The 21,454-nt window shown below is 46.9% G+C and overlaps 1 protein-coding gene across 1 annotated transcript; it reads left to right on the top strand.

The window, feature by feature from the left end:
• The first annotated feature begins 2,920 nt into the window (after positions 1 to 2,920).
• On the top strand, positions 2,921 to 19,941 carry CDC42EP1 (CDC42 effector protein 1). The gene is made up of 3 exons (XM_081929201.1): positions 2,921 to 3,097; positions 8,920 to 9,959; positions 14,915 to 19,941. Exons 2-3 carry the CDS (start codon positions 9,542 to 9,544, stop codon positions 15,742 to 15,744), a joined length of 1,248 nt encoding a protein of 415 aa, XP_081785327.1. The 5' UTR covers positions 2,921 to 3,097; positions 8,920 to 9,541; the 3' UTR covers positions 15,745 to 19,941.
• The last annotated feature ends 1,513 nt before the right edge of the window (positions 19,942 to 21,454 follow it).

Raw genomic sequence — 21,454 nt, 5'->3', positions numbered from 1 at the left:
ATCAACACAGCTGAGTTTCTGACACACAGGATCATGCTTTCTAGCCTCAAGGACATGAATGCAAAGCCCAGGTTCCTGATCCCAGCACCACCACCGCTGCTGCTGCTGCCGCCAGTGCCATCACTTAGAATCATAGAGTTGGAACGGACCGTGAGGGTTCTCTAGGCTGACCCCCTGCAATGCAGGAATATTTTGCCCATCTTGGGGCTCAAACCCACGACCCTGAGATTAAGAGTCTCATGCTCTACCAACTGAGTTCTCCCAGCTGCTAGATCTCCCCAGTCAACCATGAGCCCAGTGGAGGGTAGCATCAGGGATGTTTCCTGAGTCCTCAGGCCTGTGTTATCATCCAGTCTGCCTGCATTCTGCATTTGAGGAAGTCAATGCAGCACATACACGAATCCTTCCCCCCCCTTAATCCCCACTTATCTGAGAAATAATAGCATTGATGATAGGGACCCTCAGGTTCAGAGGGGCCAATGTGGCCCTCTAGTCCTCTCTATGCGGTCCTTGAGACTTGCCCAAGTCATCCCCCCACAAGCCACACCCTTCACTGACCTGCCTCTGCACTGTCCTGCCTCAAGTGATCTTACCTGGCTGGAATATATCCTTGAGTTGTGGTAAGACTTCTTGCCTGATTGCCTGGATGGATGGGCATATGAGCCACGGAGTGTGGGGTGTGTCCTGGCCACGCCCACTACTGATATGTGGCCCCCTTCTGGTTGCCCACAAGTAAATGTGGCCCTCAGGTTGCAAAAGGTTCCCCACCTCTGCCGATGCAGACTGACCTAAATTACAGGGCTTTTGTGAATGGTCCTGCCCAGTGCTGGCTTGACTATCGACACTGGTTTGCAGCACCTACCCCAAACACCAAGCCATTGCTACATCTGGCCAAATGTCCCCTGCTCCTGTCCCTACTGCATCAAGGACTCAGTAACTGCTGCAGCCGAGAGTCTCCCATGAACTTACCAGGAGTCACTGCATGGGTGTGTTTGCCCGGGGAACTTTATCTCAAGACTTAGCAAACTGTTTTCGCACATGGAACCTGGTCGTACCATGGTAGGATTTGCATATTTCCAGGATAAGACTTGCAGCGGAAAGTATGTTTTCTGAACAACCTTAAAATGCCTGTACAGGATGCCAGTGTTAGAAAAGAATCAAGGACAAGATAGCAAAGATCTGTGTTTGGGTTGAACCGAGTCCAGAAACAACTTGCTAACCAGTTTTGCTAGAAGAGAATAGTTGTAGTATTATCTCATCTACTGACTCCAGACTGAAACCTGGTAGCTGCATTCTGAACCAAAGGGCAGTCCCATCCGGAGCTCATTATGGCAATCTGTTCTGGAAGTAACTAGACTCACTACAGCAGGGATGGGGAACTTGTGGCCCTCCAGAGGTGGTGGAGGCCAGCTCCCATCAGCCCCAGTCAGCATGGCCAATATAGACCCAACTGTAAAGGATGGAAAGGTAGGGAGGACAGGTGACAAGACAAGAGTTTACTGTGTGCTGCACAGCTGAAGGTCCGTGGTGTAAGGCTTATTGAGCATTCATTTGTTTCCGAGCACAATTCAAAGTGTTGGTGCTGACCTTTAAAGCCCTAAATGGCCTCGGTCCAGTATATCTGAAGGAGCGTCTCCTCCCCCATCGTTCTGCCCGGACACTGAGGTCCAGCTCCGAGGGCCTTCTGGCGGTTCCCTCCCTGCGAGAGGCCAAGTTGCAGGGAACCAGGCAGAGGGCCTTCTCGGTGGTGGCGCCCGCCCTGTGGAATGCCCTCCCACCGGATGTCAAGGCGATGGACAACTACCTGACATTCAGAAGACATCTGAAGGCAGCCCTGTTCAGGGAAGTTTTTAATATGTGACATTTTAGTGTATTTTTCATTTCTGTTGGAAGCCGCCCAGAGTGGCTGGGGAAACCCAGCCAGATGGGCGGGGTACAAATAATAAATTATTATATTATTATTATCATTCTAATTTGCTTGCCCAAAGCTTACACAGAAGTTAGGTGATGCCTGGCCTTCTTTGAGCATTTGTTCTGATTTGATTGTGGGCTGGTTACACATTCATCCTGATTTGCTTCTGGACTTTTGTTCATCTATGCCTTCCCCTTACTTGCTGGTGCATCTCATGCATAGGAGCCAACTTATAGCGGTCGAGGTCTCTTTGGGGGCCCCTAAAAATATTTGAGGTGGGTCCAGCGCCCGCCCCCCCCCCAAGTTGATGGACATTGCCATTCAAATGGTGCACACACACCACATCATGCGATTAATTATGCTGAGCGGGACCTACTTGCCTCATCACTCTTATTTCATTCAAGTTGGCACCCTTGATCCCACATTTTTCAGTGCAACCCCCGGAGCTTTCCTATCCTAAACACAAGAAGTCAAAATGGATTTGTCACGCTAGGGCAACAGAGCGCTTGAAGACACTTCGATGGCGCGCGGACTTAAAACTCTCCGGTATGCGCTTGAATCCCTCCCTCCCATAAAATAAGGACGGTGGGTGTCGAAAAGGACCCCGCTGCGCCACTGCCTGCGATCCACGCTCTCACGTCCCATGCGCGCTGCTGCTCTTTGCGCGCGTGGCGCACCGTCTAGTTCCCCCCCTGGAGTTTTGGGCGAAAAGAAGGTCTTGTTGGGAGCGCGCGGGAAGAGGCTGGCCCTCCATTCCACTTCGCGAGGGGGAAGCAGCCAGAATGCCAGACGCTTCGTGAGGCGGAAGTCTCATGTGGAAAGACGGGGGGGGGGGGAGGATGGGGCTCAGGAGTTCCTGAATTTCCCCCCGGCCGGACTTTTGAAATCCATTCCTCCGGACTTCGTTCCCTGACGGCTCCGGATTGGTCAGGGCGGGCTGAAACTCCGCCCCGCGCTCTCCACATCCCTCTCGTGCCTCCTCCAGCGGCTCCAGTGCTGGATGCCCGCGGTGAGGGAACGGAGGGCGAAGGATTTGGGGGTCTCTCACGTCACTGGCAGGCTGTGTGGGGCGAGGGGGGACCGCTCTCCCCGTGTTGTGGGCGTGCCGGCAAGTTTGCTGTGTGGAAAAAAAAATAATCCAGGCTCCTCAGAAAGTCTTCTCTTTTTTTGTCCCCTCAAGATAAGGTAAAGTCCAAAAGTTTTTGGTATTTGTATGCGTGTCACACATGAGGGGTGTGAGGCAGACTGGGCTGGCAAGGGGAAAGTGGAGCTGTGGGGTGGGGAGTGACATCGGGGGCCTTAAAGGAAATAGAGCTCAATGGCAACTGCTAATAAAATCCTCCTCATCATCATATGAGAATCAGGGAATAACGGAGGGAAGCTGTAATAGGAAAATGTGAATTTAAAGAGGCCAGGAGGAGAAATGGAAAGCAAGTTGTTTGCGGGATGGGCACTGGAAGGAGAAGGGGAGAGACAATATAAGAGAAAAGAGAAATGTAAGTTGAAAGGGGATTTGTAGATGGGGAGAAATGAGCAGAGAGGGAAGAAGAGATAGCAGGGTGGAGAAAGGTCTAAGGTGTCAAGAGGGAGCCATGTCACAGAGGAAAATGGTCACCGAAGCAGAAGTTGTGATGTGTGCGCACGCCAGGTGAAAGTAGTTTGGATCATCTTTTCTTTGAAAGGTTAAGCAGGCCACTTTGCTTTTTCAGACAGGAAAGGGAATTACGGGGGGGAGGGGAGTGTGTATATGTGAAGGGACTAGGAAGTAATTTGATCAAAGTCTTGTGGCTCCTTAAAAACTAACAAATGTATTATGGCGTAAGTTTTCGTGACTACTGTTCACTTCATCAGGTGCATCTGAAGTACTTTGACATTCAAGATCAGATAAACACACACACACACACACACACACATCACTTTGCTTTCAAGGCTTATGAGGCTGACCTTCCAGACTATTCTCCCGATCTGGGCAGGAAAACTATCTCCAACGGAAGGATCTTCTAGACTTTTACTGGTTCCAGTTCCACATGGCTCAGCGGATATGGCTTTAAGTGTTGCCTAGCAAGGGGAAATGGGCAAGGACTCATTGCGCTCAAAAGTGTGATTCCAAACAGTTCTAGTTCTGTTCTCAGACCACCTTGAACCATCTCTTTCTGCTTTTCGTGTGCCTACCTTTAGGGAAGCCAATTTGGGTTCTAGCTGCTCCAAGCAAGGAGACATCTGGATCGGTTCCCTTTCACTCTTATTTGGAAGAGAACTATCTCTGGTGACCTCTTTGAACTTTACCGGGTCAAAACTGAAAGCCTAATGGGCAACTAACATGATACATTGATTAAGTTATGGTGGGCTGTACAACAGCAAGCCAGAAGAATCCCCTAAAATAAGAGGCGTCATGAAGATGGTGGCCATTTCATGTTGTTCACTCTCTTCTTTCTTTGGGGTTCTTATAATAGGCAGGACTGGGGTGAAGGAAAGCTGGGTATTCAACCTGAGAGATACTAGAAAAGTAGGGGGAAAGCACCTGTGCCAACCTGATGTCATACAGATACGTTGGACTACAACTCCCATCAGCAGGGGCATGCAGGGAGTAGTGGCCCAAAACATCTGGAGGGCCCCAGGCTGGGAAAGCCTGTTCTAGACAGATGGCCAGGGTGGCAAATGCTGTAAAGCAATGGCTGCAATCCTATCCACCCATATTTGGGAGTATGCAACTGTTGAACTCATTTGGACGAGCCAAGTAAATACGCTTAGGAGTCCGCTGCACATGTGACAGATGAAATACATAGGCTGAGGAGCAGAACAAAAGCCATTGTTCATCTGTTGACCACGAGAGCTTTCCTCAAACAAAGGCATAACTGGATGTTTGGCCTGTGAATTCTAGTGAGTGGGAAAGATTTTTGTTGTTTTCGTTCCAGACTAATTTGGTAGTCTCAGCAGCAGCAGCCTAGGTTGGCTGGAAGGAGAAAGAACGAAAGAGGGAGCAGAGCCAAAGATGGAAGATAAGGAGCTCTGTGGAGCCAGTGGCACATGGTTTGGGCATTAGACCAAGGCCTTCTGGCTGCAGGGGAAGGGCACTGCTTGGCATTTGCCACCCGGGGCAGCAAGGACTCAAAGAGTTAGAGTTTGAGCTTGTTGTATGTGTCAGGAATTATTTATTGTTTATTTCATTATATTTTTGTCCTGCCTTTCTTAAAAGGAGCTCAGAGTGGCATACAGGGTACTTCCCCTCACAACAACCCTGTGAGGTAGGTTTGGTTGAGAGAAAGTGACGGGACTAAGGTCACCCACTGAGTTTCACTAGGAATGCAGGCCTCCTAGCCCAATACTCTAGACCAGGGATAGGGAAGCTGTGGCCTGCTAGATGTTCGCCCTCAGTCAGTGTTAAACCATGGTTTAATGTGATGTGTCAACCAGGCCATTGTACATTGTACACAAATAAAATGAATAGGTTCCTACACTCAAACTCACAAATGGAATGAAGTACGAGGGACTTGGAGGGAAAGGGAGAGGACAGAAGAGTCAGTGCTTAGCCCTGACTGTACAGTTGTAGAGATATGCCATGAACATGTTTAGGCTTCTGTGCAAGAAATGAGAACATACACACCCAGCTTCCTGCAAAAGCTGCCATGTTGGTCAGCATGATGTAGGAAGTAATAGAAATATAGTACCTGCCAGCTACAGTACATTCAGGTTTGCTCACTGGCTGCACTTGAATGTGACGTAACGAAAAGCCTGAATGGTTAGCTCTAGACTGACTGGATGCAAGAGATGCCTGGTGCTTTGTACTTGATAATAGTTTGTGGAACAGGGAATTGCAGCAGGTGCATCTTTTCTCAACCATGCCACACTGTGACAAGACCAGCTGCAAAAATTACATTTTCTTCAATGTTGTCAAAGTTACAGGAGATCCCGTTCTCCCTTGGTTCTGGTCACTCCATGTGTCTACCTTAACCAGCACATAATTTTCTTAAAATGGTGTATATTACAATTCTGTACATTCCCAGTTTCTGCTCGTAGCCTGCAAAGAGAGAAGGCTCCAGAGGAAGCAAGGCTCAGGAATGCATCCCCTTCTTCTGGAGCTTTTCAGGCAATGTGGTCCACTGATGGCTCTAGACTCCATCATTCCTGAACCTGGTGCCTTCCAGATGTTTTGTACACCAGCTCCCATCAGTCCCAGCTAATGTGGCCAAAGGTCTGGGATAATGGCAGTTGTACTCTAAAACATCAGCACCAGATTTATGAAGGCTGTTCTAGGCAGTGGATTGTATCTCTGTGGTATATAGGGAATGGGAGAATTAAAAGCAAGATAAATTTTCATCAACAGTCCCTTCTTTTTTTCCTGAAAGGGCTCCTGTGCCTTTCATAGCTGCGTGACACACAGAAAATACAGCTGGAAATAGTCTCAGCATGGAGATACATTGATAAGAAAAGCCTGGGACTCTTGAATTTGTGGTTGTTGTGCAGCTGTGAAATGTACAGACACACTGCCAGAAAAAAGTTGGCAACTGTTATTTACAATAACTGTATTTTAGGTTGCCACTATTTGTTACTGGCAGGGCTTTGGGGCCTCTAACAGCTGCATGATGGGAAGAATTCAACTATTGCATCTCTTTTCTTGGATAAAACTGTACCTATTGAATTTTGGCCCCTGCAGCTGTTAAAGATAGGGGAGCCTTGCCATAAAGAAGGTGGCAAAACTGCTAGCATTTCTGATGAAATATTTTTTAAAAAATATTATTTTTATGTTTGATTATTATTGATACATATCATCTATTTGTCCTGGATTTCTTTTTTGAAAAAGGAAGGTGGGCTACAAATATTACAAAATAAATAAACACTGCATCTTGCATTCCTCATTAGCTCCTGTCATGTGTATGAGAGAGTATGTTTGAATAAAGCTCATGTATTACCTCCCGGGTGGGGGGGGTTAGTGGCCCTGAAGCATTACAGCACTTTGGCTTTTGACATGGAGGGTTCTGCTCCATTCCCTGATGCTGGAGAATATGTCTCCTAAAATGCAGGGCGAACAACCTTTTCAGGGTTAAGGGCCATATTCCCTTGGGGGAAGGTGGTTGGGAGGTGGTGACAGGTGGAGTAAAAAGAAAAAGAAATGGATATTACTTCTCTCTTTCTACCTGTCTCCTCATAAGTCATGTATCATCCATTCAGTCTCTCTCCACACACACAAACACCCATTCTCTCTCTCACTTCATTCATTCCTCTTTCATCTCCATCCATCCATCATTCATTCATTCTCTCTCCCTGCCCCATCCTGAGTTTGGGTGCTGCACCAAAGATGGTGAAGGGCTGCATGGAGCTCAGGTGGGCTGTGGGTGGCCCACCTGTGTACAACGTTATCAGTAAAGGCAGCAAGCTCTTTCTTCTGTAGTGATGGAAACCATAGTTTATTGGAGAGTGCACATGGTAGAAGAAGGTCCCAGGCAGAAGGGAGCACCATGTGCTTAAGACTAACTCCTTCCATTATTTAAGAAGAAGGCTATAGCACTGCTGGCACTGAATGCAAGGAGCAAATAGCAAATCCACTGGAGAGAGGGTGTTGTTGTTGTTGTTGTTACTACTACTGCGATCAATCTTGTGATTTTTTCAGGCTGCCTTCACCCCCATGGGTGACCACCAATTCTGTGTCCTTTTGTCAACAGACAAGTGACACTGGCTGCCCAAGGAATGAAGGGCAGAGGGTCACTGTTTTCTCCCCCTCCTGGGGTGGGGGGAGGGCCGTCAACATCTATCATAAATCCCAGTTTGAGGTTTTTAATCTTTCATTTGCCAGCTGCGTAGATAAGAGGGCCCCTGAGTGAGCAAACAAGAGCCAGGGCTGGGAAGGAGACGTGGCCCTGGCACAGAGTATGGCATTCTAGCCTGCCTTGGCACCTGTGCTTTCCAAGGTGATCCGCAAGAGAGGGAACAAATGGAGAGGGGGGGTGGGATATAGCTCCTGGAACGGCTAAAGGCAGGGCCGGCACAAGGCAACAGGCTAAAAAAAAAGGGGGTATTCAGCTGAGAAATGGGCATAAGAGCACTTCTTGGGAGCCAGCTGAATGAAAGGAAATTTTGTACTGGAATCTGGCAACATGTCAAACCTGTGAACTTTTCGTCATTGTTGAAATTTCAAACCCTGAGCAAAATACCATTCAGAGCTGCTTCCAAATCATTTTAAAAATTATGGTTTTCTGTTGTTGTTTTTAAAAAAAGTCAGGGCAATGAGATAAGGTGAACAGTTGAAGTCAAAACAAAAAAGCATTATCTGCTACATGCAGTGAGAACCCGGCAGAATAAGAGTGCACAACAAGCAGTGAAAAACAAGTGAGTGGAGAAGCCAACCCACCACACTTCGCAGGGCAAGGTCAGGTGTGCCTTCATCTGGGTGCTGCTCCTTTGGAAGGCCCTCCCACCCCACTGAAGCAGGCTTCCCACCCTCCATGAGACACAGAGAAGGGCCTCTCAGGATCTTAAGAAGCAGGCAGGGTGATATGGAAGGAGATGGTCCCTAAGGTATCCTGGACTTAAGCCATGCCAGGTTTTAATGGTAATCACTGGTAACCAATGAAACTTAGACAGATATGATAAATTAGGACAACCTCCACCCACCATCAAATTTTGTTTCATACTATCTTGTTGGCCATCCTGAGCCATGCTAGCAGAGTAGGGAGATAAGGGGGAAAGTTATTCTTCCCTGCTTATTGGAAGTCCTTGTGCCTTCGCCACAACTGCTTGACCAACAATGTTGCACTAAATATAAACCATGAGAGCACTAAAGCGTAACAGGCAGAAAACCTCACCCACCTGGTAGGGCATCTGAGATGTTGTTGTTTAGTCGTTTAGATGAAGTCCTATTTAATGGGCCCCATGGAGCACAATGCAAAAAGTGAGCTTTTGCTACACAAGTTGGCGACAAGAAGCAGTTGAGCAAAGTCTCACTTCTGAGGTTTTCAGTTTCAGACCATCTCAGCTCAGGAGCCTCACCTTCCTTTCTGTCTTTTTTTCAGAACCTCTTACAGCAGGAATCCAGGATCAAGGCATTTGACTCTGGCTCTGGCGACCTGCTGTCCCATCTGTTAGCCAGCTCCCATACCGGTGGGAGGTAGAATAAGAGAAGCTGGGAGAGAGAAAGAGCAGGCGGAAGAAGAGTTAGCGGATTAGCATTAATCCTCCAGCTTTGCACACTTCCAGCCAGACAGGAACAACGACCGGTGTAACAACAGCCTCCTTGATCACTGCTTCTCCTCCCTCTGTCCAAGGAGAGAGAGACGGGGTTCTGGTCTACACACATCTCTCTGCATTCCTGAAGGCCCAGACCTGGAAGAAACAAATTAGCCTGGTGGCTTCCTTAAAGCTGTGAAGAGGCGCTATCTAGAGGATCTACAGAGGTGGGTGGAAATCAGGTGCCCACACCCAGCTGGAAACCTAGAAGTTCCACGACAGGTTGGTCCTGAATAGGTCGGAAGAAAGACCTCTGAAGCAAGAAAGAAAGCAGAGGGACAAGTGATGGAGGGATCCTGGACTGTGACAGGTCACTGAGACACAACAAACCTCCAGAGTTGTGCCCACCTCTCTTGAACGGCACCTCGCTGTATTTCTGAGACAGTGTTTCGATAAACGGGCTAGGAGATGAGTCTTGGGAAGCTGCCGGTGATTGGTTGGGTGTCTGGCTCCCACAGCAAGCGCCGTCTCAAAGTGGAGCTGACCCCGGACATGATCAGCCCACCACTGGGGGACTTCCGCCATACCATGCATGTGGGTCGTGGCGGCGATGCCTTTGGGGACACTTCCTTCCTCAGGAACCATGGCGGCGAGGAAGCCAAGCCCAACAACTTCTTTGCTCGGACACTGTGGCACGTGAGGAGGAGCCCGCTAAGGAGCCGAGGAAGCAGGAACAAGGACGAGGCCTCTCCTACGCCCCCTGCCATCTCACCCATCATCAAGAACGCCGTATCACTGCCGCAGCTCAATGAAGGAAGCTACGGGAGCGATGGCTTTGGAGTTCCCTTTGCCTTCAAGAGCACTCCCAACAGCTTCTCTGGCTATGGTAGGTGGCATCTGGTGGTGGATTGGTTTGCCTTGCTTCACTCTTAGGTGGCAATCAAAACAATCCTACACATATGCAAATACTTCTTTACTGAATATTTTTGAGATTTCTGTTTATTTAGGAGTGCTGTGCATGTTTAAGGGCAGCATGCTGAACTTGGCCTCTTCCGTAATAGTACAACTATTCCTCATTGCTCTTTCTCTATCTGTTCCATTAAATCTCTTTTCTTCAGTTGTTTTACTTGTTACAACACAAGTCTGCAGCTTGCTGTACTAACAAATCAGTACTTTCTCCTGAGTCATTGCAACGTGTCCAATAAACAACATTAAATGACAGGCTTGCATTTAAGTTGTTCCACGGGCATCACCGGCAAACATGACTGTACATATGTTTAGGTCTAGAAGACTTTTAAGTGAGTAACATAATATAAAATAAAAGCTAAGGAGATAGAAGGTTTTTTGTTGGGACGTAGCTCTCCAGGACTCTGAGTGTTTTCATAAATCTCCCCCACACACACACACACACAAGCAAATGGTAGCAAAGCATTTAAGTATGCGCCATAGATCTCATCCATTTCCTTGTGATGGCTTTTCCAATACTTCTACCAGTGTACAAGCAGTGATATTTCTGCCAAGTCATGCAATCCCAGAATGCACTGCACATACTCCTGGCACCATTAAGAAGAGGCTAGAAATAGCTACATATGTTTTCTGGTCTACCCAGTTCTCCACAGAAGTCTGAAAGACTGATGATGGGAAACATGGTTTGGGAAAAAAGCAAGGGAAAAGGAAAGGAAGGGGCAGGGTAGATCTCTCATTGCAACTATACATGCTGTTAGTGAATATTACAGAAAAGCAAAGCAAAGGCCCTGGATATTTTCAGGAATGACTAATGTTTCAGAGACCTCTTATTTTCCTCAGAGTAAACATTAGGTCAGTGCAGCGCATAGGGTCGTCTATAAGACAGCTACTGATTCTTTCTTGTTTGCTTGCATACCTCCACTATCCTGGCTTATTGACTTGCTTATTACTTTTCTCTCTCATCTGTTTCTTCATTGTTTACTTTAGATCAAAGTGCTACTCTCTGAAGTCGTTTGCTGATTTTCTTTCTTTCTTTACCATGTTGCTAGCAAATAAGCAAGTTTAACTTTGCAAGAGCTAAATTGGTAGAAACTAGAGCAAAATAATCAAGTGCAACAAGATCAGCTTTGCAGACATTATGAGCAAGTCAAATAAGATTAAAATGTACAAGCAGACCAGGAGAGAAAAATAATTGATGTCTGCTGAACTGTGAACAATAGCAGACAGAGTTGCATGTGGCACCATGGCTCACCTGACCTCTGATTGGTCACATTGCTGCTGTTTACTAGGAAGTAACAGGGGAGGGGAGAAGTGGGTGTAGTGCAAACACACCAGCGGGAGTGCTGGATTGTCCCTGCCAGTGTGTTTGCACCATGTTGGCCTTGCCACTGCCTCACCTCTCTATGGTAAGCAGCAGCAGTGCAAGCAAGTGGAAGTAAGGTGAGCAGCAACACCCCACCCCACCATCTGCTGCTGACTGCAAATGACGAAAGTATGGAGCATCCTAAGGGGAGGATAGTGCTATTGCTAGAGTTGCCAGGTCAGGTCAGGAGCATCCCAGACCATGAAATTTCAGGGCCCAAACCAGAGACCTTGGGGTGGCCCTTGGTGATGTCATGGAGATGGGTCCTGGAGACAGAGGTTAATTGGGAGAGGAGAGGAGAGTAGGGCAGATGCACACACAGAGCGTGTCTATGCTATAATTTGCAGCCAGCTCATGCCAGACTGAAAGCTGCATGCACCATCTTCTAAATATTATTATTATTATTATTATTATTATTATTATTATTATTATTATTAAATGCATCCTTGCCCGCTTGGAGATTCAAGCCTTTCACAAGCCCTTCAAGTCTGGAAACTCTAGACCTCACTTCTGCCTCATCTGCATGCTCAGTGTTATTTGTGAAAAACCCTGCACATTTACAAATTGTACCTCTGGAAAAGACAGGTTACCCCCAACTGGCATACAGAACATATGTGTGTATCATTTGCATAGCATGGAAAAGCTTTTCACAACTTATGCTGAATGTGCGCAGTGCGTGTGAGTGAAGATAGCATTAACGATTTTGCTTTAAAATATATTTGATTTGTGATTGGAATCAAGATATGTAACGAGTCTTGCTTGTCATTGTTCCCATGTAAGCCATACTGACAGCCTTTTCGGCTCAGAATTTTTTTTAAAAAATAATAATACGTGAGACAAAACTGGCTGGTATTTTACAGTACTGGCATTACTTTAGGGGTTAGTAAGTGTGGAAGAGAAGGAAATAAAAGATGGAGAAAGAAATCTAAGGCTTCAGTCCTGTGCCCAATTGTTTTAGAGGTCTTAAATGTGCAAATGCAGTGGAGATAATTTCACTGTCTCATAACCTAGGATTGGGCTGTACATTGGTTTCCTGGTTTGTCCAGTATTGTCAGATAGTCATGGGCATGTAAGGTGATAGTTAAATAATTTGGGAGCAGCCTTGTCAGAAGCTCTGGAAAATCCTGTCTTTTTTGTCTCGAGTCTGGATGTTTGTCTCAGGCAACAAATGCCGAACATGCAGCTGTTAGGAAATAGGACTGTGTGTGTGTTTTGGGTAAGGAATTTACAGCATGTTTGGCAGAGGAGAAAGGAAGAGAGGAGGATATGGGGGAAAGGTGACAGTAACATGGGTCCTGGAACAGAGAGTATTGAATGGAGGGAGAAGCAGACAGACAGAGTGCAATAGGGCAACCCTGCTCCATTGGCAAAACACATTGCCTGGTTCACCTAAAAGGGGGAGCCTAGACCCTCCACTAACCCGCATAACTAAAGCTTCTTGCCCTGTGGTGATTTGAGCTCAAAGCTTTGCATAGCAGCTAGCTTGACTTTCACTGCTTAAACAGAGACGCTGCTTGCTCTGTCTAGACTCTGCACGCCCAATACAAAATGTCCACACTGCAGCATTTGCACTGAGGTGGGACTAGCAGGGAGGTGAATAACGGTCTCTGTTCTGAGCTCCTGTTGCTGCAGAATGGCTTTTCCCCAGCTGCCTGCCCCCCTCTAGCATTGCTGGCGCCTGCCTGGCTTTCATCAAGGCGGAGAGCAGGGCAATGCTGCCCTCTGTCGAACATTGCAAGCCATGCAGCAGTTGCCGCGCACACATCCTTCCGCCCCCAGATTTCTTTATATCGCCTTTTCTTTTCACCCAGATTAATTCCAGCTTTATGAGTAAAGGAGAAGCCTGGGTCAGTCATTCAAATGTAGACCTGGTTCCCCATTCTCTCCAATTCATCTAGCTAATATTGCAGTGCAATCAAGCCTGCAATCCCATTGCTTGCTATTTATTTGCGGCGCAGCCAACCCTACGATTTCATCACCCAGGCCAAATGTCCCTGGTGCAGAATTCGCTCTGCTCTTATCATAACGGTGTACACAAAAGACTGAAGGTTATTCACAAAGGCTATTAACTTAAAAGTGATCAGCATCTACATCAAAGTATCTTTAAACCAATGAGCCCCACACTACTTGTTGTAGCACTTGAGAGGGACTGGAGAGTGCCTTGAGTTATTAGGCAGCTATTGGATCGCCCATCAGTTTATGCCCAATGGATCTAGCAAGGCAGCATCGATCCCCCTCTTTCTGCCTCTGTATGGAAAGTGATAGTATCCTGATAGAGGGCACAGCCCACCCTAAAGCTGACAGGCATAGAGGCAGGGGTAGCCAATGCTGTGGTTGGACTCGCAGATCCCATCAGCCCCAGCCAGCATGGCCAATGGCTGGAGTTTATGGGAGATGGAGTCCAGCAACAGCTGGAGGGAACCACCTTGGATACCCTTGGTTTGGGGTGATGTAAGAAGTATCCTTCTTACCCCCAAATCTTGGTATGTCACCCCTGAGCCATGACTGATTGGGCAAAAGCAAAGTATTAACTAGCCTGCCCCCTAACTCCAAGGTAAACACCTTCCTCCTACCGTTCTGGGAGCTGACTGAATAAATGATGTGTTTTTGTGAAAGTACATTGTGCCTCAAAGGTAGGAAAACACCCTCTGCCCTGGTTTTTGAAAGTTTGGGAAGCTCAGGCCACTGAGTTTTATTTGCCAGATGATAGAAAAGACAAGCAAGAAAAGTGGTGTGCCATTATCATACTGAGATGTCACATATTTCCTCTACTCTCTACATCTGATAGAGACTCTGTTGGAGGGAGGGAGGATACCGGGTGAGCTCAGGGATGAACCATTTGCTCTTAGCATCGAGAGCTGCTCATTGGAACTAGCTCATAAGCCACTGAGCTGTGGCTAATTTGCATATTTTAGTTGCATGCTATTAACACAACGTGCATGAGCATAGCAAATGTGAATCAACATTAGCTTGACACAGTGCGCTCCTTCTGCAATAACCTCATCCTGAAATTGCCATCCTCTGATGCAGAGAAACCTTGACTAAGCACTTGAAAAGCAGCAAAACTGGGTCTTGGAAGCCATATCAGTTGTCAAACGTAATAAATGTGGTCTTCATTCTGACACGCTTGCTTAGTTTTCACCCTTCTTTTGCTATCACATCTGTTAACATCTCTCCAATTGTGAGGGACAGAGACTTGCAGGGTTTTAAAAAGAAGGATTGGGCCACACAAAACAGCTTTCCCTTTCCCTGGGATACCGGGAGATGAATGCTGACCCATCCATATGTTTTGTATGATATATGGATAAGAGGATTCCCATCCTACACCAGCCTTCCCCAACCTGATTCTCCCTAGAAGTTGTTAGATTACAATTCCCGTCCTGATGGATGTGGGGGTGATGGGTGTTACATTCGAAAACATCTGAAGGGCACCACATTGGAGAAGGCTGTGTACTGCAAAGGACAGGTTCTCTCATGCTTTGTTCTGACCATTGCTTTCACTGCCTTTTCAGGAGTGGAATCTGGATTCTGCACCATCCCTCGTGTTCCTCGCTCAGAGAAGACCCAGGAAAGCTCCCACCGTGCCGAATCAGCGCTGAATCGCTCAGACTCCTTGCTGTCTTTTCGCCTTGACCTTGATCTTGGCCCCTCCCTGATGAGTGAACTCCTCCATGTCATCAGCTTCTCAGGAGATCACGACCGCAGCAACACAGAAGAGGAGGAAAGAGGGGAGGGCAAAATTTCAGCCTGCAGCGACACTGCCTCACCTCTTTGCCCAGAGGACACCAGTGGGGAGGACTCATTGCCCTGGAGACCAGGGTCTCTTCATGCTAAAAATGAAGAGAGCAAAACTGCACCAAGCTTTTGGGTTCGCTCCGAGGCCAGTTCACCACTGGTGCAATCCGTTTGTGCCAATGGGGATTTTCATTCCAGAGAGTCGTCGCAGGAAGGATCGCCCTGCTCTAGGGGAAAGAACCCGCCCTTTGAGCTGGGAGCAGTGCCGAAAGAAACCCACTGGCAAGAGCACCAGAATGGCTGTGACACGGAAGCAAGAAAATTCAACCGGGCAGCCCAGGTGTTAGCTTCCTACCGCAGCCTGCAGCAGCGAGAAGAGCCAAGAAACCAAGCTTCGTGGGAAAGCCCAGATGCCAACATGTGGCGACTGAAGGCTGAACAGCAGGAACGCAAGGCCAGATGGCACCACAGAGTAGAGGAGGAGGAAGACGAGGAGGAGGAAGAAGAAGAAGAAGAGTTCTACAGAGATGGAGCAAGCATTGCTAGGGAGAGGCACAGTGATTCCTTTGACTATGTTGATGAGGAGGACGATGAAGTTAAAGTTTGAACAGCTGTAGATGCTCTCTTGTGACCTCCCATCACACTCCCAGGGAGAGACCAGTGCTAAAGGGAACTATGCACCTTGCAGGCCGACTGGTGTATGAACTCACAGGGTTAGCCTTCTTTGGAGATGTTCTAGATGGTGATAGGCCTGTGAAGGAGGGAGCTCAATTACCTGCTTTGCTCTCCTGCTCCTCCTTCTGGCTTTGGTGGTCTAAAGAAAGGGACAGAAGTAAAGCAGACCCATACAAAGGAGATGGCTAGCCTTTGTTGGCTCTTTCATTGAGGTCATGGCTCTGCGATGCAGCCAGCATTTACAGGTGTTAATGAGTTCACATTTCCCTTTAACCCCATTGGCTAACTGATTCTGTCACTGAAAATTGCGCCATGACCCCTCCATGGCCCAGTAAAAAGAATTTATCCTTAAGGAAAGAGAGGGAAAACCAAGGAGACCCTGCACACCACTGTCAAACAATTATAAGAAGGGAAGTTTTTTGAAAAAGGAGCAAACCTGAGGTCTAGGTGGAACAGGAAAAGCCACAAGATGGTAGGCTTCCTTCAGTCCCAATGCAACATTATTCATCTATCAGGAGATACTTTTGTCTTCTGCTGGAGGTAAAGATCACAGTCACTAATCTTCCAGTCCGATATTTGAACATCAAACCATCCAAGATGTCATCTCTCCTCTGCTTATAAGGAACACCAGACTTGGATTGGATTTGACCTCAAATTGGCTCTTTGGTGCTCCATCCATTTCTTCATTTACTGAAACCTGGGTTGGACCTGGTCTGTTTATCCTTCATTTTGCATTCTAGTGAGGAAATGTACATTTTGGTCTTCTATGAGGTATCACTCTGAGCTCATTCCAGGGAAGCCTATCTATGAAGTTGTTATTCACCCTGCTTCCAGGGATTGCACAGAAATTGAGTTCAGGATCCTCCATTTTATGTAAGTGTAGGAATCCGATTCACAAAATGGGAGACAGAGGGGGGCCTCTTTTCACCCTGCTCCCTGGGTCTCCTAGAGCAGGAATAGGGCATGTAAGGCCCATAAGCCATACCTGTTGTTGTTTTTTAACTGTGTCCCCAGCACTCACAGCCTCACTGCCATTGTGGTAGCTCACCCACAGGCTGCTTGTTCTGGAAGAAAAGCACTTCTCAGGGTATAGCTGGGTGGAGCCCCTCAGTCTGCCTTAACATGCCTAACTTGTCCCACATGGGGAACATGTGGCACTCCAGATGTTGGAACCAAATTCTCACCAGCCTTAGCCAACATGGTCAATGGGCAGGATGATGGGAGATGGAATCTAAAAACATCTGGTTTTCCCCATCCCTGTCCTCAAAGATGTGGCCTCAGGGGCCATTCAGACAAGCATAACGGCATTATCGAGTCCTCAAAGATTGTACCCCACCTCAAGTTTCACTAACAAAGTGGGGAGAAGTACATTTGAAATGTACCTCACGGGAAATATTCTCCCACAGCAACAATTTCCCACCCCAGAAAGAGTGAATATGGTCAAGCCTTCTCTGTGAGCAGGTAAATTACACATAGGGATGCTTTTGGCGGGGAAACACCTCATGTGAAACATAAGGTGGGTCACTCTGAATCCTCTCATGAGGCACATTTTGAAGAGGTCATCACAAAAAAGGCTGGCGGTTGTTGTCATCTTCTCCTATCATAGTAACAACATAAGAATCAGGCTCCTTAGTCCAACTCTCCCCTTGCCCCCCACTCTGCATATTTTAGGAGATACTCATACACAGCCTTTTTCCAGCCCTGTCTGCATTTTTCTGTGGTCAAATCACTCTGCTCTCAAGAAACTATTTAGATGATAAACAAAAGGGATGAGGCGGATGCCAAAGAGCGAACGCTTGGTATTCAGAGGACATACCAGCCATGAGGAAGAAGTCATTGTGCAGCATCTGATATGGCTGCCAGTAAGAATCAAAATGCATCACACCACATGATTTCCCATAGAAATCATGTTTAGAAAGACCCAGGAAGATGCATTTTTGTTCCTCTCCCTCCCTGACCCAGTTACTGCAAAAAGATTCCATAAAGTTTGCTCTCTTGGTGTCTAGCTCGGTTGACTCAAGTAAACACCAGTCCAGAGTAGGGTCTCACTGCCCTTCTCCCCAGTGTTTGGGAGGGACAGATAAGGCAAAGGAGTCTTTTCTTGCCCATAATATATACACCCTTCAGGAGCTCTTTTCTCCACAGTTCTGTCCAGCAAGGTCCAGTATTGTATACTGTTTGTATACTGCTAGTTCTGTCCAAGAGCGTTAATGATTAGAGCACACAGTTTCTCCAAGGGCTTGGGGAACCCTTGCCTGTCCTTTCCTCTCCTTCCTGGTGTCTCTGCTCAACAAGGGCTGTTGGATCACAGCGCTCCACGTGTCCTCTGGTTTAGATGCCTCTTGGCAATGCAGCCTCTCTGGAATGAGCCCGTTTTCCCCGACGCTCACACAGAGAGGTTTTTGTGCCAAGGCAGAGATTTCTGGGGGATGAGGTCACACAACTTGTCCCTCACAGCACTCTGATTGTTCAACAAGCTGGCAGTGGCTGGAGGAAGCCCATTCCTGCAAAAACTGCCAACGAGATCTATGTGGCAGGAGCAGGGAGAGGAAAGCAGGAAGTAACAGCAGGAATATAATAGACAAGCACTGTGGAGGGAGGCTTCCTCACTCCCGTGGGTTTTGACTTGCTGACCTCAACCCACTGGTGGCCTGAGGAACTTGAAGAGTTGCAGTTGCAGTTATACATAAATGGCATTTGTGGGGAGATTCAATACTCGGCTCACACTGGTATTACAGGGCTGGTCATTCTGGTGGTTGCTGCTGGGTTCTAGGAAGCACTGGGTTAAATCTATCAGCCAGGCTCGATGTACCTTTGCATTTAACGTGCACTTTTTAAAAAAGGAAGCTGCCTTATACTGTCAGATAATTGGCCCACCAAGCTCAGTATTATTTCCACTGGTGGATAGTGGCCCTCCAGAGTTTCAGGCAAGTGTTTCTCAGCACTACCTGGGAATGCCAGGGCTTGAACCTAGACCCCCTGCATATGAACTTTCCCACTGAGCTACAGCCCTTGTTGTCAAAGGAAGTTTTGCTCCCAAGGCAAACAGCAATTTCAAAGGATTTTTTTTGTCAGGACAACAGCAGGGAAAGAAAGAGTTACTCGCCTCCACTCTGCCTGCTGTTGTCCCAGTAGTTATCAGACATACACACCACAGCTGCTAACTGCATTCTCTCTCTCTCTCTCTCTCTCTCTCTCTCTCTATATATATATATAAGCATGTTAAATGCAACGGCACATTTAAGAACATGACTGGTTTAGGCCTAAAGCAGGGATCACCAACTTCTTTTTTCAGCCTGTGGGCAAACCAGAGAAAAGTGTTATTGCAAGGCACCATGCTCACACCAAAACCAAGCACGCATAAATCCATGGCAACTATACACACATGCAGACTCCCCCCTCTGCCAGCAATTAGACTTGGGGGGGGGGAGTGTTGTTGCTTCCTTTTGCAAACCCAGTGGAGGTGATCTTCCTGGAGAGTGAGGATGGGGAGGCAAGAGTTAACCTTTCCTCCTCAAGCTCCAATAATCAGGATGATCACTTCCCCACCACAATGATCAGGCGACTGTATTATTATTATTAATTTATTAAAATTTTATACCTCCCTTCATCAGAACACCACAGGGCGGTTTACAACATAAAAACCCATAATATAATAGTAAAAGGGCAGAAATGTGAATCTTCAAAGCCTAATAGTGGTACGGCTGTGTGTGTGGCTTTTGGGTGGTGGTGGTGTCACAAACCACCACGATTAGCCTTGGCGAAAAGCATTTTCATTGGCTTAATTTCAGCAGGCAGGGAAACAGAACCCTGTGTTGCCAGTGAATGTGTCTGTGGGTGGGTGTGGGTCCATGGGTGGGTCATGTTGGCAACCCATGCCCCAAGGGATTGACGGTGTGTGAAAAACCAGTCACCAATTGGAGCTTCCATAGCTTCCTGGCCATGTTTCTATATGTTATAGGGAAGCAGAGAGGGGACCTTGTGTTGCTTGCTCTTGACAAACATCTCTCCAAGATCTTTCTGGTTTATCTGATAAGCTTCAAACCAAAGATTCCCCCCTTCTATGTATTCCTTGCACTTATTACTGTTCTCAATATTACAATTTTTATACACATATATTATATACTGACTGGTGATGTGGTAGTCTCTTTTTTCCCCCTTGAGACTGGGACAACTTTAGGGATCTAGATAAGGGTCCTTGGTTGCAAGACCCATCCATGCACCCTACACCAACATATCACACCCATTCAGAGTTCCTCCTGCAGTTTCCTAACAACTGAAGTCTCCTTCCTTAGGCTAGTAAAATGGTGATGAGACTGGGGATGAATGACTGACTAATCATTTTACCAGACTCCTAGGAAGAGTCTGATTGGACAGCGTTCTTTGGTTGTGAGTCTACATGATGCATCAGAGGTTAGTTGCCCAAATACTCAAGAGTTACAAAAAAAGCATTCTTCTTTCTTGCAGCAACACAGGCCCCAGAATTCTCAACCTCTTTTTGCCTTTTGGCCAACCTAGTTCACAAATGTTAACAGCCCCCTTGAAAAGCATCTTTCACAAGCCTCAGCCTTTGTGTTTGTTACCCTGACTTCCTGAATCCATGAGTTTAAAAGGGAGGAGATGCATTTTTAAAGATGCATTTAAAAAGATTCACAAACACAGATAATTCACAATCCCATTTCAGGCCCACCACCAGCTTGGCCCAATATGTGTATCTGTAGAACGGTTCAACGGCATGTATTCAGTGCTGATTTTTAAAAACATATTATTTGGAGGGTGGGGAGAATTAAGTTTGCAGTCCTCAAAGGAACAAGTATTATGTGGGCTGGTAATGTGCAAAGATTCGCTTCTAGATGCAGAAGGCCAAACTGAAATGAATTGATGTGAAAGTGCGAGACACACTTGAGTGCCTGTAATGCTCCAGGTCACAGCAATTTCTGGGCTTCATCAGATGTTTGCTAGATGCTGCCTGTGGCAGATGATTGCATGAAGGACACAACCTGTCAAGGGTTTTCATTCTGTAGCAATTCCACTCCCCCTCTCCCAACTTGAGGAAGATAAGATATGGCAAGGCCTAGTTAATGGCTAACCTGGCTGGAATTTCCCTAGAGATAAAAGAGAAGCAGAGATAATATAAAAGGAGGACTCTCTCCCTTGATGTGATTCAAAGCACAACACCTGGGTGCCTCTTTCCCCAAACTGAAGGTGTCTGGTACCAAGATGAAGCTGCTTCTGCATCAAACCACTAAGTTTAGGCCATGGGTAGATAAACTAAGGCCTGGGGGCTGGATCTGGCCCAATCACCTTCTAAATCCAGCCCACGGATGGTCTGGAAATCAGTGTGTTTTTACATGAGTAGAATGTGTCCTTTTATTTGAAATGCATGTCTGGGTTATTTGTGGGGCATAGGAATTCATTCTTTTTTTAAAAAAAAAAATCAAAATATAGTCTGGCACCCCACAAGGTCCGAGGGAAAGTGGACTGGCCCACTGCTGAAAAACTTTGCTGACCCCTGGTTTCGGCTGACTGGCAGAAAAAGGCCATAGTGCTGAAGCTTGCAGGACAAGCTACACTTATTGAAATTCCCTCTTCTACACAGCTATTAAAACCTGTCCTGTTTTTCACCTGACCATACTAGTCTG

This window comes from Podarcis melisellensis, assembly GCF_964234715.1.
Source record: "Podarcis melisellensis genome assembly, chromosome: 10".
Taxonomy (NCBI): Eukaryota; Metazoa; Chordata; class Lepidosauria; order Squamata; family Lacertidae; genus Podarcis; species Podarcis melisellensis.
Note: the sequence above shows the minus strand (reverse complement) of the source record. Positions and strands in the feature narration are given on the sequence as shown.

Excerpts from the sequence above, each read along its gene's own strand:
- CDC42EP1 (XM_081929201.1), top strand. The coding sequence starts at position 9,542 with ATGAGTCTTGGGAAGCTGCCGGTGATTGGTTGGGTGTCTGGCTCCCAC. Across the intron at positions 9,960-14,914 it reads CAACAGCTTCTCTGGCTATG|GAGTGGAATCTGGATTCTGC; the intron begins GTAGGTGGCATC and ends CTGCCTTTTCAG.